This window comes from Phocoena sinus, chromosome 18, assembly GCF_008692025.1.
Source record: "Phocoena sinus isolate mPhoSin1 chromosome 18, mPhoSin1.pri, whole genome shotgun sequence".
Classification (NCBI taxonomy): domain Eukaryota; kingdom Metazoa; phylum Chordata; class Mammalia; order Artiodactyla; family Phocoenidae; genus Phocoena; species Phocoena sinus.
In genome coordinates this window covers 12,138,584-12,157,636 of record NC_045780.1, presented here as the reverse complement: position 1 = coordinate 12,157,636, position 19,053 = coordinate 12,138,584, and the positions used below count along the sequence as shown (strand labels likewise).

The window sequence follows — 19,053 nt, the reverse complement described above, 5'->3', positions numbered from 1 at the left end:
AGCTGTGTGATGTCCCGGGGTCACGTGGAATGGAACTGTGGGTGGGCAGCGCACCAGTGACAGGGTCTCCTTAGGACTTGCAGGGCACCTTGGGGCCGTCCATCCCCATCCCCCCGGGTATGCCCACCCCCGGAAGCCGGGACCCTCGAAGCAGCGGCTGGCTGCAGGGCCACTTTAAGGGCGGGCCGGGGGCGGGCGCCCCCCAGCTGCGGGCACGAAGCCATTGGCGCGCGGCGGGCGGCGGACGCGACGGACTGGCTGCGAGCTCCTCCCGTGGCGAGGCTGCCTCGGGACCCGCACGTGGGCAACGGGCCATGGCGGACTCAATTATTCGCACGGAGCTCGGCCAAACCCCTGAGCAGGTAAGAGGCGGAGGAGGAAGAAGGGGAGGCAGCTGCGTTTAAAACGGCGCGCGGGTCGGCGCGGCGACCCAGTCGGGCGGCACAGCCACGCCGGGCGCAGGCCAGTACGTCTGGGGACGGCCCGGGGGCCACTGCGGGGCGCGAGCCAGTCCCGGCCGCCGGCTCGCTCCTGGGGCCCTACGGCGGGCGCCTGCCCACCTCGAGGACGGAGCGGAGGCCTGAAGAGGGAGGACGACTGGACTGTGTCACAGAGTCACTCCCTCGAGCTCTTGACTCTCGCCAACCCAAATCCATCTTCCGGTCCCAGACCGTTGGTGGGGCGGCGCGGGAGCAAGACGTCGTAGGGTAGATATTCGGGCTGGTGGCCGGATAAAAACGGGAGTGACAACTTTGGTTTCAGCCTGAATATAGGAAAGTTGATTTCACACTTTTCAGTTTGAGTGTAGGAAAGTTTATTCAACATATTGAATATGGAAAAGTTGATCTTCAGCTCTCTTGTCTGCACAGCTCTAGGTGCCTTTTTTCGCTGTGCTCACTGCCGTGGCGTCCAGCGTGTCCTTGTACTGCCCTCTCCGCGCTGACCCTCAAACAGGCAGACGTGTGTAGAGACGGTGCTGTTGGCGGGAAAACACGTCTGCCCTCTTCACACATCGGCCCACCCTCCCCGGAAGTCAAGAGGCCCCCTGGCCTCTTTTGGACGCACCTTATTGGTGACTGTTTTCGATAAAAATGAAAGCAGCCCACTAGGAAGGAAGCGTAAACAAAACCCCACCGACCCCAGAAAGCAAGGTGACCTGGTGTTGGCTTTCTTCTGAGTATTTCACGTCTCGATAAATGTGAGAGGGAAACCTTTAGCGCTGCTTAAGTTTTGTTACCCCTGAGAATGTTCTGCATACTTAAATCTCCTCACTCCTTAAGAACAAGCGTTCTGAACCGAATCACTACCACTTGGAGTGGACCGAGTTTAAGAGGTTTTTCTTAATTATTTAAAAATGGAGGCACCTATTTAAACTCAGAGTATTTTGGGGGTGCAGGATTAGGCAAAGCTGCACAAAATGGAACTCTGAATAAAATATTATCGAGTAGTACATAAATAACTGTGGCTTCCCACCCTTAAGAGTCTGAAGCCCCAACTGAACCTTTTGTTTGCACTGGGAGAGAAGCTCACTCAGTTTCTCCAGATAGAGCTGCTTAAATCCCTTGACTCCTGGGGAAACTGGAGGCCAACAATTGCCCCGTGAGGGCATCAGCCCTGCAGCTGCTGCTAGTTGTCAGTGCTGCTCCCAGTGATAAGAGTGGCATAAATAACAGCTCACTAAAATGTAGGAGTGATTTGCTTTAAGCACTTCAGCACCTGCTGTTACTAATTAAGGGTTTAGCCTTCCACAGATTGCAAATGGAAATCCAGTGTTTTAAAAATGGCAGAGACTGGAGTGCCCTGCCTCTTCCCCCGATCTCAGAAATCAGAGTGGATGAAGAGCACTGGTGATAATGATGTCGTCTGGTAAAAACTGCCCACACTTCACAGATCTGCAGCAAGGTGTAGTAGTGTTTATCCCTGAGTGCTGGACTTCGATGCTTTTTATTTTCTCTTTAGACTGTTTTGAATTTTCCAACCTTCCACAATGAATATGTATTGCTTTTGTTAAAAGAGTGCAGTAAGCAATTCAAATAGGAAAAAAGTTCCACCAAAGGAGGCCTAGCATTGGTTCAAATCGTGGTCTCACAGGTGAAAATCTTAGAGGTACTAAAAGCAGTTTTCCAGAGCCTAATGTACTAGAACCTTTTATTCATTTTCCTTTTATTCTTATCTGTGGATCCTTCTCATCACCTGTGCTCATATTACACCATCAACAAGATATTTTTAACTATATAAATATTCAAATTGAAGTTGATTAGAAGCTATTCAGTTAATTTGAATTACTTGGGGATAGTGGACTAGGGTAGTGTTCTGATTTGTCTGATTAGGAACATTCCTAGTGTGATGATTTTGTGGGTCAGGGGAGGAAGCCTTGGGCAGGAGAGCAAATCAGTTCTTTGCAGAGCTGCTTTATTTCCTGCCCCTCTGTGTCCTGCTGCCAGGCATTGCAAAACCTTTGATTCCAGCACAGAAGGACCGGTGAGTGATACTTGGCTTTCTCATCCCTTTCCGGATCTCTTTCCCTCTCTCCTCAGTTTCTCCCCGGTACCCTGGTTCTGCCCTTCAAAGCTTGCTCTAGACTTTTCTCCACAAGACTAGCTGAGCGATTCTGGAGAATTTGGGAACTGGGCTTCTGAGGGGAATGTGGTCAGGAGCACTAGGTGCTATCCAGGAAAGGGCTCAAGTTAGCAGCTGATGCCTGTTGTTCAAAACTTACCTTTGCTTCTCAGGTGGCCCTGTGTCCCGAGCCCTGTGGCTCAGGTAAGGCAGAGAGCAGTTTGATTTTTAGGGCTGTTTTCACTGCCTGACATAGATACATTTTCCTTTTATTTCTATCTCTCCATCTCCCCTTCCCCATCAGGTTGATTTGATGGGTTTTGTACTCGGGTTTGGTATTACCTGAGAACACATGGCAATAACTACCACCTACAGGGCATTGTACAAACATTACTCCTTATAACAGTCTTGTGATGTAAGTATTATTGCCCGCCCCCCGCCCCGATGAGGATCACATAAGTATCTTACTCAGCTGCTGGTTAGTCGCTGAACAGGTAGCAGACGCCGTTCTGCATACGTCGAAAGCCTTTGCCCTCTTCCCACTGCATCAAACTGTTAAAAAAAGGATCAGTAATAGCTTTGGTAGAACTGGGGCTCATCCACTGTTTTCCCTGTGTTCCAAGGACTGAAAGCCATACTTTCTTATCAGCAGGAAAAAAAAAAAAAAAAAAAGACTCCTGGAATGTAAGCCCCATGAGGGCAGAGAGCTTGTCTGTTCACCTTGAATTCCCAGCACAGCATCTGCCCTGTTGTAGGGGCTTAATAAATATCTATGGCAAGACTACATAGACATCACACGTATTTATGCAGATGCATAAAAGTGGCAGGAGGTTCTAAAGGAAAAAAAATAAACTTTTCTAATAGAAAGGTTTACAAGTGATTCACAGCCCGGGATATCCTGGTTTATATGGGTTTTTTTTTTAGTGTAATTATTAATAGCACCTCCTTTCTCAAGTGTCTCAGTTTGTAAGGTAAATTAAATGGTCACCCCATCTGTAGAAGGAGGTTATTTTTGACATTCATAGGTTGCTTCAGTTAACCTGGTTAATTAAAAAACAAAAAGATGGGGCTTCCCTGGTGGCGCAGTGGTTGAGAGTCCGCCTGCCGATGCAGGGGACACGGGTTCGTGCCCCGGTCCGGGAAGATCCCACATGCGGCGGCGTGGCTGGGCCCATGAGCCATGGCCACTGAGCCTGCGCGTCCCGAGCCTGTGCTCCACAACGGGAGAGGCCGGAACAGTGAGGGCCGCATACCGCAAAAAAACAAAACAAACAAACAAAAAGATAATCACTCCTTTTATGACCACTCGTTAATGACTGTTTCAATGCTTGGCATTTGCTTCAAAGGCAGTTGTAATTGTCTAGAAGAAATCCTGTGCCGTAGCAGAGATTCACAAACACTCTTCACTCAAAAGCGTCACAGCGGTTTAGAGTCCCGCCTTGCTCCAAGTACCACTGGGAATGAGGAAAGTTTATAAAATGAAAAGGAAACACTCTAGAAGGTTCCTGATACTCTCTACTGCAGAAATTCCAAATTTCAAAGGTCATTTGAAGGTGTTATGCTGTCTTCTTAGAATGTAGAAGGACAGGAGGCTGGTGACATGGGTTGATGTTAGGCTATGAAAGGCCATGCTAAGGAGTTTGAATTTTTGTTCTGTTTAAAATAGGGTTGGGTGGGTGAGAAGGATTGGCTGGCAATGATGAATTAAGCACACCTGTCAACGTTCCAGCCACCCCAGTCTCCCTGGCAGGAGATACTTAACAGTGTGCCTGTACCTTCAGCAAGTAAATATCATTGAAAAGAAAAAACAAGTGAGGGGCATTCTAAATTAAAAGTCCCAGGAGACATAGCAATCATGTGCCACTCATAGTCCTTAATGGGATCTTGGTTTGAACAAAGTAGCTCTCTCTGAACATTAAAAAAAAAAAAATCCACAGGAAAGCTTGAAATTTAGAAAGCAGATGGGATCAAATTGCTACCAAAACAAAAGTGGGGAAAAAAAAAAGAAAAACAACACAGCATAAAAGACATAGAGAAGAAATGCCCCAGTAAAACAATTCTAGTGATAGTGCAGGCAGAATGTTAGCAGAAGCAAAGATGAAATGGGCCTGAGGGTGCTTCCCTAGTAAAGAATTAGCTGTGGGCAGAACCCCTGGGCCAGCTGGGGCCCTGGATTTCTTCACCCCTGGGCTCTCCCCCTTCACTCCTACTACAGCCAGAGCGATGGGACTTTTAACCAGAGAATCAAACCCAGGCACTGCTCTTTCTAAAGAAAATGAACTCTACGTGGGACACGGGCTCCTGGTATTGGTAGTTTCCAGACCTCTACAACTGACAAGGGTGAAAGGAAAGGCAGCTCTGCCCAGGAGGGAAATAAACCAAAGTGACTGGTTTTCAGCGTAAAGCCTGCCTATATTTTGACAAATAGCTGATCCCAGCCACTTTGCTCTCCAGCCTTTCTTCCATCATCCCTACCATTCACACCAAACCCACAGTTTAGAAGAAACAGTGACTGGGGAAGCAGACCACCCCAACTGCAGGGGCAACTGCTCATACATGTCAGCTGAGTCCTTGAGTCATATTTATGTTCGGATAACCAAGGATCACCAGACAACTATTCCAGAGGCAGATTATAAAGGGGATAGAAAAAACTTAAAATTTCTAATTTGTATGTTCACAGGGGATATCATGTCCTAAAAATAGCAGTTATGATAAATTATCAAAAGAGAGAAAAAAGTCTTAGAAATGAGCAATTCATGTTAAATTAACTGAAATTGTAAAAGTCTTTAGAAGGACTAAAGGCTGAGCTGGTGATATGAACAATAAACTTAAGAAAGTCTTGCAGAAGTTGAGACTTGAAGGATTAATTTAGGATGTCCCGCATCCTAAAGATATCCTTTCCAAGGATAGACAAAGGCAACAGAGGAGGAAATAATCAAAGAAATAATAGAAGGAAATTTCCAGAGCCAAAGATCCACTGAATGCCAAGTGGGCTGAGTAAGGTCCATCCCCAGACACATCCTAGGAAATGATCAGAATCTACAGCATAAGAGAAAAGCACTAAAAGAAAAATAAGGCAGCTTTTTCTTTTCATCACCAGCTCTGGTTGTGAGAAGAAAATGGCCCAGTATCTTCAAAGGTCAGAGACAAACAGATTTTGACTTGTAGGAGTATTTTGACTATAAAGCTAGCACTGAATTGTGAGCCCTAATGCCACTTAAAGAACATAAATAAGGAGTTTAACTCCCAAAGTATTGTAGGAGCAGCAGGAGGGAAAAAGGACAATTTGATCAGCCTAACAGGAAGCGTGGGAAAGAAGAAACTGAATTACGGTAAATGGGAAACTTGAAATAACGAAGGGAATAAGACCATTTCATGTTAAGTTATGAATGTTTCACAATTAATTACATTACATTGATTAACTTAATGTTCATTAGCTAATGTCATTAATGTAAGTAATAACTTATTAAAAACTTATTAATTACTTATATTAAAAACTGAAATCTCAGATTGGAAGAAACCTAAAAAATTCAAATATATTTTATTTTAAAAATTCATACAAAATCAAAATGATACAGAAAGCCTCAAAATAAAGGTATAAAAAACTAAGTGCTGTATATCAGAAAAAAATAAAATTTCAGGTGAAAAGCATTAAAAAGGACAAAGATATATTTTATATATAGTTTTTCTCTATAATTATATGATATTTATATGTTAATACATACCACATAAACATTGTAGATCATTATATAGTATATATTAAGTATTATTATATATTTATATGAATATATAAAATTGTTATGAACCTTTTTGTACCTAATCCATAGTTTATTTATAGAGTCTATAGTTAGAGAAATTGATAAATTGACAAAGCGTAATTAGAGAGGGCAGGTTTTATATATCTACCTCTTAAAATGAAAGATCAAGTAGACCTAAAATAAGAAAGCAACGAGCAAGTTCAGTCTGAAAGCTATGTAGAGGCTGTATGCCTAACAGAAAGTACACATTGTTTTCAAGTATCCATGGAACATTAAAAATTGTGTATTAAGTCACAGAGAAAATATCAACCAGTTCTAAAAAGTAGAAGTCATATAGTGTGCATCCACTGTTGACAATGCACTGAAATAAGAAATGAGTCAATAGCCCAAAAAAATTTTAAAAACCAAAACACTATCCACTTGAAAATTAACATCTTTATATAGGAGTTTAATATAACTCTTAGGTTAATATGGGAATATAAACTGAAATTATATAAACTAGCAATGAATGAACATGACCACAATATATCAGAATTTATAGGGTACAACAAAGTGCCAATTGGATGACAGCATCATTCAATAGAACTTTCTGCAATGATGAAACTCTTCTATAATTATGCAGAAATGGTAGTCACTTGCCATATGTGGATACTGAGCACTTGAAATGTGGCTGGTGAGACTGAACTGATTTCAGACTTTAATTGTAATGAATATAAATTTAAATCACCACATATTGGACCACATAGTTCTACAGTCTCTAATAAAGCATTACCAGAAAAAGAAGATAGAAAAAAATTTAATTATATATTAATCTCTAGTTGGGGCTTCCCTGGTGGCACAGTGGTTAAGAATCTGCCTGCCAATGCAGGGGACATGGGTTCGAGCCCTGGTCCAGGAAGATCCCACATGCCGCGGAGCAGCTAAGCCCGTGCGCCACAACTACTGAGCCTGCGCTCTAGAGCCTGCAGGCCACAACTACTGAAGCCCACGTGCCTAGAGCCTGTGCTCCGCAACAAGAGAAGCCACCGCAATGAGAAGCGCGTGAACGGCAACAAAGAGTAGACCCCGCTCACCGCAACTAGAGAAAGCCTGCACGCAGCAACAAAGACCCAACGTAGCCAAAAATAAATAAATAAAATAAATAAATTTAATCTGTAGTTGGAAAGCAAGCAAGATGAACTCAATGCAAGTAATAAATGTTGTATAAATTTAAAAATTAATACATTTGAAAAGAAATGAAATGGATTTTTAAAAATATATGAATAGGGCTTCCCTGGTGGCGCAGTGGTTGAGTCCGCCTGCCGATGCAGGGGACACGGGTTCGTGCCCCGGTCCGGGAAGATCCCACATGCCGCGGAGCGGCTGGGCCCGTGGGCCATGGCCGCTGAGCCTGCGCGTCCGGAGCCTGTGCTCCGCAACGGGAGAGGCCACAACAGTGAGAGGCCTGCATACTGCAAAAAAAAAAAAAAAAAAAAAAAAAAAAAAAAAAAAAAAATATATATGAATAAAATTCACTTAAAGGCAGAACACTTATTTTACTAGTAAGCATTAAGGAACTGTAAAAGTTAGTCTAAAACCTACCTTTATAAATGACTTCAGGCTCAGATTTCACAGACAAGTTTTACCTAAACTTCAAGAAGCCAATAATTCATATGTTTTATAAAATATTCAAGACCGTAGAATAATTTTGAAGCTTTCTATTGCTTCAAGGCTGGCGTAACCTTGACACCCAAACCAGATAAGTCAGTACAATAAAACAAAATTTTATCCAGTTTTACTTATGAATATAGATGCAAAAATCTAAAATAATATGAATGAACTGAATCTATTTGCAATAAGTATGGGTTTATCCCAGTAATGCAATGATGGCTTGACATTAGGAAATCTATTAATGTAATTCACTACCTAACCTATGAAAGGAGAAAAAAAAATGTGATCATGTTGATACAGAAAAAGCATTTGGTAAATTTTAACACCCATTTCAGATTTAAAATTCTTAGCTTCCAAATAGAAAGAAACTTCTTTAACTTGATAAAGGGTATTGACTTTCAGTATCATGTAGTAGTAAAAACATTTGAAATATTCCCACTAAAGTCAGGAACAAGGCAAGAATACCCACTTCACTCCTGCAATTTACCATTGTTTTGAATGTCCTAGCCAGTGCTTTAAGGTTAATAAGTAAAAGGCATAAATAAATTCTGGAGACGGGGACAAAAATGTCATTTTTGAAAACCATATGATTACCTATCTAGGAAACTCAGAAGAATCAACTAAAAAGTACTGGAACTAAATGGAGAGTACCAAAAAGTACTTTGAACAAATTCCTTATACAGAAATCAGTACATCTCTATGTCAGCTATAATCAATCAGAAAATATAGTGAGGAACTATATCCCCTTCACAGTGACTCTGAAATCTTGAAAAATCTAGGAATCAATGTGTGAAGACACTTGCAAAATCTATATGCAAGTAACTATAAAACTGAAGGAGATAAGATCTGATTTCTCTGAGTCATAGTTCCTAAATAGGGAGATGTAATACATAATGATATTCCCTAATTAATCTTTAAAATAAATGCAACTGTCATCAGAATTTTAACAGGGTTTCTTATGGAACCTGACAAGCCGTTGATAAAATTCTGTGGGAAGAGACATTGCGGGAAAATATCTAAGAACCAAACTGAAAAATAACAAGGAGGGAACCACATGGAAACTTGTAGGAAAACCACAGTAGAATAGTATTTGTAGGCAGAACTTTAAAAAATAACATGACTTTCAGATCCATTCACTACCCTAGGTTCTAAGGACATGAAATGAATAGTTTCTGCCCTTGAGGTATGCTTATAGTTGACACTTCAGTATAGCTGAGTAGTCAGTCATTGGCTATTTGTAACCTTTATTTATCTTCTCATACATGACGGCATGTTCTCTATGCCCAGACATTAATTGTGTGATGCTTCTGCTTTTTTCCTTCTCTTTCAGGCAAAAATAGACCTCTTATTAATTGGCGATGTCACTGTTCAGTACCTGGCTGATATTGTACAGAAATTCTTTTCAGATTTAGCAAAAGTCACCGTCATCATTAGTGATGTGAAGATGGCAGCAGCACTTGTGGATGATTGCACGTTCAACATGGTTTTTCTGAAGTTGACTTCTTTACCAACTGCCGAGGAGCTGGAAGCTGTCAGATTAATTAGGTAAACTCCAAAATCTTGACTCTATTATCTTTAGAATAGTTTTTATTTTTAAAGATTTTTTTTTGATGCGGATCATTTTTAAGTCTTTGTTACAATATTGTTTCTGTTTTATGTTTTGGTTTTTTGGCCATGAGGCATGGGGGACCTTAGCTCCCCAACCAGGGATTGAACCTGCACCTTCTGCATTGGAAGGCGAAGTCTTAACCGCTGGACCGCTAGGGAAGTCCCTAGAATAGTTTTTATTAAAACCTGCTTCTATAAAAATTCTTAAAAGATGATACAATTCTACTTTAATTTTTAAGATGATGGATATTTTCAAGGGCAGAATCTCTATATATGTTTTTGTTCTTCCTGCCAGTTTGACCTACTATTATAAGAATTAACATTTTAACTTAAAAGTAATAGGTGTGGGTGAGGATATAAGAATTAATTGGTCATAGAAATTTATTTGGAATATAATGCTTCCCATAATTCAGTAGGTATTCTTTTTTAATAACTATGTCATTAACATGGCATATTGTTTCAGAGTTCATTAATTCTTATAGTAGACACTAAAGCAGGTGAGCACTTGTATCTCTGGGTCATGATAGCTCTGGGCTGAAGGTGTCTCTTTCAAGAGATGTCCTAATGTGAAAGAGCCATGAAGCTCTCTGGATCTGCTGAGTCCAGGTCAATACCATGTCCATTATTCTTTTCTTTTCTTTAAATTTAATTTTATTTATTTTTGGCTGCATTGGGTCTTTGTTGCTATGCACAAGCTTTCTGTAATTGCAGTGAGCAGGGGCTTCTCGTTGCAGAGCACAGGCTCTAGGCGCATGGGCTTCAGTGGTTGTGGCTCACGGGCTCAGCAGTTGTGGCTCACGGGCTGTAGCACGCAGGCTCAGTAGTTGTGGCACACGGGCTTAGTTGCTCTGTGGCATGTGGGATCTTCCCGGACTAGGGCTCGAACCCATGTCCCCTGCATTGGCAGGTGGATTCTTAACCGCTGCACCACCAGGGAAGCCCACATGCATTATTCTTGTTTCACCCGGTAGTTCCATAGAAGTTATGCTGCTGTTTGACCCACTCAACTCTGGAGATCTGGAGTCTAGAGGTGAAAGATTTTGGTTCTTCCATGCCTGTTTACATAGGATTTTGAGCCACTTAGGATGTTTTTAAACAGGGTTAGGTGAGATTGAATGTGTTTCCCTTCTGTGATACTTGATGAAGTGTAATTGTAGATACTATTGGAATATATAAGGACTTCTCATAATTAGAGGAGAGGACTTTCTAGACCAAAGGAGAAAGTTCAGAGAAATATTGTGATTCCAGAATAAAAAGGACCAAGCATATTATGTTAGGGGAACAGACAGGTGGGGCTGGGAAGAAGCCAGAGACACTGGGCTACTTGTTAAAGACAGACGGAAAGACAGTGCTCCTGGGGTTTCTTAGAACGGTTGGTCTTCTGCATTTCTTTGGCCTTCTACTGGGAATATGAACTCTAGACAAACCAGGCAAATGACCTCAAAGAGGATTTCACTTCCAAAACATGTTGTTGTGAACGATCTTCCTTCTGAAGATATGCCTATTTTATTAATATACCTTTTCAAAAAAATCTATTGATAGAGTACCTCTGATTGGAGGCTTATAGTAATATCTCATTTGTATAGTATTAATATTTAAAAAAAATTTACAACACCTTTATGAGGGAGGTGAGGCCGGGCTTCATCATTCCTACTTGGCAGATTAGAAACCTGAGGCTGAAGTGACTTGCCTGAGACCACATGGCTTGTTTTCACAAAACTCAGACTAGAACTCTTCACTCTTCCCTTCATGTTCTTTCTAAAAGTCTGTAATCGTTTGGCTTCTGTATTGAAGCCCCTCTTACAATTCGGACATGCCATAGATGCCAGACTTACTTTAACCTAAGCGTATCATTTTGGAGGAGCAGTGGACAAGCTGCTGTGGCTGACCTCTCTCCATTCCAGCAGCAGGAGTCCAGCCGTGCCTCCCCAAATGTGGTAAAGGCTTTGTGTTCGCTCATGATCGAGGCTACATTTTGAACAGGATAAGATTAAAGTTCTGTTTAAGAACAAGCTTTATGTCTAGTCACAGTTGTTAGCAGTTGGGAGGGTAGAGGAGAGAACCTCTGTCTGACACTCCCCTCTGTGGATTCTCCCCACAGCTGCTTTCTTTGTCTGAATAACATAGCTTAAGATGTGTTAGCAGAGAGAAAAAGATAGATGAAGGAAATAAATGTACAGACAGGCATATGGTAATTCTGTTGTTTTGCTGTAAAAGCATTTCTTTGAAAAGAAAAAGAGAATAATTCGTGGAATACACCTGGTTTTCTTTTTCGGTCTCATTATGCTAGTCCCAATATCTGGTATACGTCTTGACTAATAGCAGGTATTCAGTACTTTGCTCTAGGTGTGGGTGGGCGACCATGCTGTTCTAGGGCAGACCATGAGTTCTAGCTTTTGCATTCCTCTCTGAAAAAGGGACAGAGCTTTCTTTGTGGAAGCTTTGCCTTTCCTGATACTGGACTTAGAGGCTAGAAATGTCTCTGAAATTCCCTTTCTTGCCCTCAGAATTGTTATGAGTTGATGACTTATGAATTATTTAAACCCTTACGGAGCATATTTATATTTTGAGGCTATAGTTTTTCTTAGGATGATGAGTCTCATGAACATCTTGCCCTATTTATAAGGCATTTAAACCTTTATCTTTCCTACAGCACTCTATCTTTTGAGTTTGGGCTAATATTTAATGACTAAGCCAATATGAAGAGTTTTGGCTTAGCTTTTTAAGGCTGTATTTTAGATTTTTTTCCCCCTGAGAGCTTTGTTGTTGTTTTGTTATATCTCAAAATCTGGATAGGTTCAGGAAAATATACAAGAATTTACCTTACTCCTGTCTGGTCCCTTTTTATGCCCTGCCAGTGAGTGAAGAACTCACTGTAGTATAAAAGTGGTCCACGTTGATTTTCAGTATCAGAGCACATGATCACAAATCTATGTATATCTGTAAGACATGCGGATTTTTATTGAAACTAAGAACGAAGTATAGTGTGTCAGCTATCATACTAAGCTTCTTATAGGATAAAATGCAAGCAGGCTCCTTAAAAAGATTTTAAAATTTACTCTTATAGAAGAACTGTGGTTTTAGCTTGGAGCTAATCATTAATCAGTTTTAATCATTTGTAAAAATAATGGTACCTTATAGCCTGACATCCTCAAGAATTATGGCACATCTCAATTATAGGTTGACATTGCTGGTAGTACTCCCTGATTTGATTTCATTTCATGAACACATTTTTATTGAGCCAGATGAACTCAGACACCACGCAGTGGTAAAATATTTTAAGATCGTCTCAGGATTCATGTGCTTGGTTCCAGAATTTCAGGAGTATTTGACCCTTCTTTCAGGTCAGTTCTCAAAACTGAACCACATTCCAAGCGTAGATACTTGGTAATTCAGATGCATCCTGGCACTACCTTACAAAGGCCAGTACAGAACATTAGAGTATGTTTCAAACTCATCCACAGTGCATGGATCCTGTTTGCCATTGTGATTTTCTGGTCCATGAACTGTGTCTGCAGTTCCTCAAACCCTGTAATTCTCGTGAGCTCAGAGCAGTGCAGCGACAGGAAAGGAACGCAGAATGTGGTTCCGTCTGCTCAGTCGGCAAATCACGTTTGAATCTGATTTTATTTTTTCCCACGTCGATTCGCTTGTCTGATCAGCTAACTTATTACGTCACCAAGAAAACCCAATCTTGTGAGCCACAAGGGTCTAACAAGTTGTCCTGCTGTGTCCCCAATTCCAGAACATCCTTGACTTGACAGTGCTACTCAGTAAGTCTGATCAGCCAGTTTGCATTGCCTGAATACTTGACATAAACACTATAACAACAAAACATCTAAGTAGTTTTACTAAAAACATTATTCTATAAATAGGAACTGAGGGACATTCTAGATGTTTATTGTTTCTAGCATCATGTCATGTGGTGAACCTGACTTAGAAGGGTCACAGCAGAAAGTCTCCTGACAAAAGGCATAGTGGAGATTGGGCACACCAACCTTCACTATTGACCAGAATCAACTCAGAACTTCACTGCATTTTATCACAGGTGCCCTGTTAGTAGCAAGTGAACTCAGTGTTTTCATATTTACAGTAAAACTCTTAATTTTCTTACTGAAAATGGTTGTTTTAATTCATTAAGTAATTAATAAAGGATATTATTTGTTACAAGTCCCAAATAGACCACACCAAGTTAATTTGGCTGCTTTGGGCCCACAGGTTGCATAATGGATAACCGTACTCAAGAAGGATGCAACCCAAAAATGACACTGGCTTTTGTCCTTTGACGTCCCTGTGCCTATAAAGGAAGTGCCTTTAGAGGTTTCTCCCGGCTTCATAGGGACTTATAAGAACATTTTGGTCCTCCTATTAGATGACAGATTTCAGCGGCCAGCCAGATCTTTCCTGAGGTTCTTTGATCATCAGAGTGTACAATTCAGTTCAAAACACTTTTACATGATTTTTTTTCCCAGCTACCAGACTTAGGGGTGGGGACAAGGCTGGGAATGGCCACTGCTGCAGTTTGAGCTTATGGTGGCCTCCAGTTCCAGAGAGTACTGGGCATAGGCTAGGAGTGGACACTAGAACGTCAGTATCCAATCTCGTACGTGGAGCGTAGTCTCAGGATCCATCATGTCATTTAAACAGTGTATGCCGTGAAACAGGAGGATAAATAAATTGCCCCCCAGCAAACTGCAGATTTTTAAAACTCTGGAGACCTCAATTGAGAAGGTGCTTCTAAGGCCTCAGAACCTGCAACTTAGTTTTGGTATATGAAAGAAGTGGTGTTAGTTGGGGTGGAGAAAGGAGATTTTTGTTGTGTTTTGGTGTTGCTTAGTTTTAAGGAACATTCATTCATTGGAAAGAGGACCTTTTTTGGTGATCCTGGAAACTGCACACTCTGTTAGCTTATTAATTTGTACAGAATATGGATGAGAAGCTGAGCTCTGGACCAGAGTGTTGGATTCTGGGAACTCTATTGATTGCTGGGGTTCCTGCACAATTAGGGCTTCACTGACAGAGGAAGTGTTTGGGTTGGTAATCGATTCTGTGCTAATGACAAAAGTCCAGGAATTCCAACTCTGTCTGATGTGAAGCTTGACATTTGAAAGTCATCGGGGTATAAAAATCCATATATCCAAATCTAACCTATTTCCCTGTCAGTAATATCAATTTAAAAAAAAAATAGACACAGGATTATTTCCAAAAGCAAAGAATCTGTTTTTTAAAAAATTCTAGAATATTTTAACTTAAGATAACTTGTTGTTTTTGTGAGTCCACAAAGTATTTTTTATTTCAAAAGCTGGACTGAACTACCCAATATGTTTCTATCTATTGAGTCTGTTTGTCCTTCCCACCTCATCCCATTATTCATACCCCTGTTATACCCCACGCTTTTTCATCCCTTACAAAATAAATGGGAAAGGTTCACACCGTGGACACTGTGACACACAGGCGTCATTCTCTCCTATGCACTTCCACGGTCCACGCCCCACTGTGTGCTAAGGGGCCTTTCTTACTGCCACTTGAGTCTGCCTGTCGGATCCCATCCTCCCTCCTACTTGTGCCTATTTTGACGGCAGTACTTCTGCCTGAGCTTCTCATTTCCTCATAGAAACTGTGTTCTTTCCTCTCTTCTCTTTTAGCCCAAATTCTCTTTCAGAATTCATAGAACACAAGCCTGAATAGAGCTCAGTTGGGTGATTTGTCCCATTTTAGTAATATCCTATTGATACTTGTTTGACATAATTAACTTAGTAAATATTCTGAGTTATATATATATTTTAAATAACTTTATTTATTTATTTATGTCTGTATTGGGTCTTTGTTGCTGCACACGGGCTTCCTCTAGTTGCGGCGAGCGGGGGCTACTCTTCGTTGCGGTGCGTGGGCTTCTCATTGCAGTGGCTTCTCATGCTGCAGAGCACGGGCTCTAGGCGTGAGGGCTTCAGTAGTTGTGGCACATGGGCTCAGTAGTTGTGGCTCACGGGCTCTAGAGCACAGGCTCAGTAGTTGTGGCGCACGGGCTTGGTTGTGCCGTGGCATGTGGGATCTTCCCAGACCAGCGCTCGAACCCATGTCCCCTTCATTGGCAGGTGGATTCTTAACCACTGTGCCACCAGGGAAGCCCTGGTCATTTGTTTTAGAAAACTTAACACATTCTGATTTCATCCCCATAGCATTTAAAAAAAAAATTCCTCTTTTCCTTAAATTTCTTGAAACTGGTGGTTAGATCAAGAATCTGGATAAGATTTTGGATCATTTAAAGCCAAGAACAAAAGTGGTCCGTCTTACATTCTACCTAATACCTGAGCAGTATTCTCAAAACTGTCAAGATCATCAGAAACAAAGTCAGCAAAAGTGTCACAATGTAGAGTAGCCTCAGGGAGATATAATGACTGAATGTAATGTAGGATCCTGGATTGGATCCTGGCATAGAAAAATAAAGTACATTAAGAAAAACTAAGGAAATCAGAATAAAGAATGAACTTAATAATAATGTATCAATATTGGCTCATTAACTTGGAATATTTGGAAGTATTCCAAACTAATGTAAGATGTTAGCAGTATGGGAAATTGTGTTTGGGATACATGGGAACTCTACTATGTTCATATTTTTCCTGTAGATACAAAATTATTCTAAAATTAAAGTTTATTTTTAAAAAGTCACTTATTCTCTCACTTACCCCTTCCCCAGTTGTGGAGAGCCAGGCATTTGTGGTTGCCATAGAAATGAACCATAAAAAAACTGTTCTTATTAACAGACTGCACTCCTGCTCAGAGAAGCCAGGGGTATGTTTGACTGAAGACTCAAATTTTGGATTATCTTACCCATTAAAAGGAAATAGAGAATCTAAAGCATCTATTATAAATAAAGCTTCAAACAGAGCAAGCGTCAGTTTCGGGAGAATGTTCCCCTCCCTCGTATTTTTCAAATAATCTGTAATTGTACTGTCCACCCCAGCCACACACTTCAGAAGCCTCTTCGTGCAACTGCAAGAAATAAAAACACAATCTCTTCTTTTATGAACTGTAAAAAAAAAAAAAAAAAAAAAAAAGTCCATCTTTTCCCTCACTGATTTGAGATGGTACTGTCACTAAACTTCCATATTAATGCCACCATTTTAAATTCTGATGAAATAAAGAAAGTCACTGTAGTGTAGTTCGTTCCTAATGAGCTAAATGTTTGAATCCCAATTTTTTGAACGATGATTTTGCTTCATTTTTAACTTTTTTTTTCCCTTTCAGATCTGGCAAGAAAAAAAATACACATTTGCTCTTTGTTTTTATAGTCCCTGAGAACTTTAAAGGTATGTGCCTGTTGGATATATTATCTGCTTTTTCCCCAAATAGAAATCATGAGGTCAATATTTAATACAAAGATTCTTAGGTTGTCTTTCAGGTCACGGAGCTGATATTACTTTAACTGAACCACTGACAATGGAAAAAATGAGTGTTGTGATAAAATACTGGAAAACATATTTCTCAAATACTGGTGAGTGAAAAGCAGGTTTCCAAGGGTTAGAAAAATTCTAACTAAGATTCTACAAAAATTGTATTTATACATTTTTATGTTGGTTTTCCACTTATGCCTTTTATTTGTTAAGGATTAACTGTATGCTATATACCATAAGGAATGAACATGTAATCCTTGTTAAACATAGTATGAAGAAAACAAGTGTGAATAAAATAAAGGGAAACATGCGTTCTATACCTGTGAAGAAAAAGCTTGTCCTCAAAGGTTTAAAATGTGCACAAGGGACAAATGCAGTGTTGTGGTTAAGCACAGGTCTTTTTTGGTTTTGGGGTGGTTTTTTTTTTTTTGGTAGCCTAACTTCTTAGTCATTTGAATGGAATTATTCATGCTTTGTGCTGTATGATTGTCTAAAAGCCAGAGCCATTAACCTTGAGTCTTTGTGCTTTGCAAAACACTTGCATATAAATTATTTCACTTCTTTAAGTTAACAGAGTGGTTATCCTTTCTATTTTAGATTTTTAGACACAGATAATTAGTGTCAGTGCTTCAATGAGACCTCACATTTCTAAACTCTTCACCTGTATTGTATTATGTGTATTGCCAGCATCTAAACACTTAAGATACTTAAATTGCTTTAATTTGTCTTGTAAAAGGACAGACTCCAATTTCTGAAATTAAATTCTACTGGAATCATTGTTTGTCAATGACTACTTATGATTTTTCTAGACCCAGGTTACTAGTAGGAAATCTTGTAAAATTGAGGTATTTTTCTTAAAATGGACCTGAAAGACACTTTCAGGATTATCATGGATAAGCTCATACTCCAGAAGATACAAGATCAGTGCACCCTTCCTTTTTTTTTTAATGTCCTTCTTCAGTATGTAGGCAAGATGAGTGAGTCTGTTTTGTAACATCCCAATGGCCTCCCATCCCCTGCAGGTGTCAGAGTTCTTCCTGGAAATGAAATGTGTAACTGTCTGGTACCAGAGTTCTTTTGCAGCCTCTTCTCATTTTGGTTCTCAGTGGAAATAGAGCAGCTGCTCCTCACCACCTGTCTAGCACCCTTCTTATTGGTCCTAACCATGTCTCATCCAGTCATCTCAGCTCTGCTCTTAGGATGAGCAGCTGCAAAACAAACAAACAAAAACAACAGCAACAACAAAAAGCAAAAAAACCCGAAAAAACCCCACACCAAAAAACAACACAACCATCAGATGCTTTGACAATGCAGCTACTTACTGAAGACTCATACGCATTTTCTGTCTCTGACATTTACCTGTAAATAATAAGCAAACTCAGTTGAATGCATTTGTAAGCACACCTATCACAAAGTTAGTAGAATCTGGTTGAAAGAGGATGCTGTGGAGTAACTTGTATGTAGTGTTTCAATTTTGCTTTCTCACCTGGGTAGTTCCGTGCTTCACAGATTGAAATCTATAAAAATTGCTTTTTATTTAAAAAATGCTGCTTTGTAAAATGTATTGAGTGAAACATGACAGCTATTTTTGATTAGGGTTTATATGTGTGATTAACATCATCCCCACCAGTGATTTAATAATTGAAATGGTTCCTCTTTTAAAACTTGCAGTTAAGAATGAAATTTCTGTGAAGCCTGAAGAACCTGAACTGCCCCTGCAGAAGTCCTGCAGTGAACACCTGAGATATTTTTCTACTGATCTATTTGCTCGGTTAGTTTTTTTCACTTTTTCGTAGTAGCAATTTTTACTGTGTACATTTCATTAAAAAACATTTCTGGAGGACTTACTGATTGTGCAACAGCAGCTCAAGTGCTGGGGGTGATGCAAAAGAAAGTAGCTATTTTGTGGAAGAGGGATGCAACCTGTACTATATTTCAGAATCCTGAGCTGGCACTGTGGGGACACATGACAGGAGTATCCAGGTAAATACAAGGAAGCACTTCATGACCACAGGGGAGCAGGTTGAATCGTAAGGTAGTAAGTGACCCATCACTGGGCACGTTAAAGTAGAGACTGGGTTAAA

The 19,053-nt window shown here is 40.4% G+C and overlaps 1 protein-coding gene across 1 annotated transcript in view; it reads left to right on the top strand.

Moving 5' to 3' along the window:
• Positions 1-314: 314 nt before the first annotated feature.
• SOHLH2 (spermatogenesis and oogenesis specific basic helix-loop-helix 2) overlaps positions 315-19,053 on the top strand; it is a 40,237-nt gene continuing 21,498 nt past the window's right edge. The window contains exons 1-5 of the mRNA XM_032611642.1: positions 315-362; positions 9,298-9,512; positions 16,824-16,885; positions 16,966-17,070; positions 18,641-18,740. Of these exons, the coding sequence (XP_032467533.1) occupies positions 315-362; positions 9,298-9,512; positions 16,824-16,885; positions 16,966-17,070; positions 18,641-18,740 (530 nt within the window). The remainder of the gene's footprint in view (positions 363-9,297; positions 9,513-16,823; positions 16,886-16,965; positions 17,071-18,640; positions 18,741-19,053) is intronic.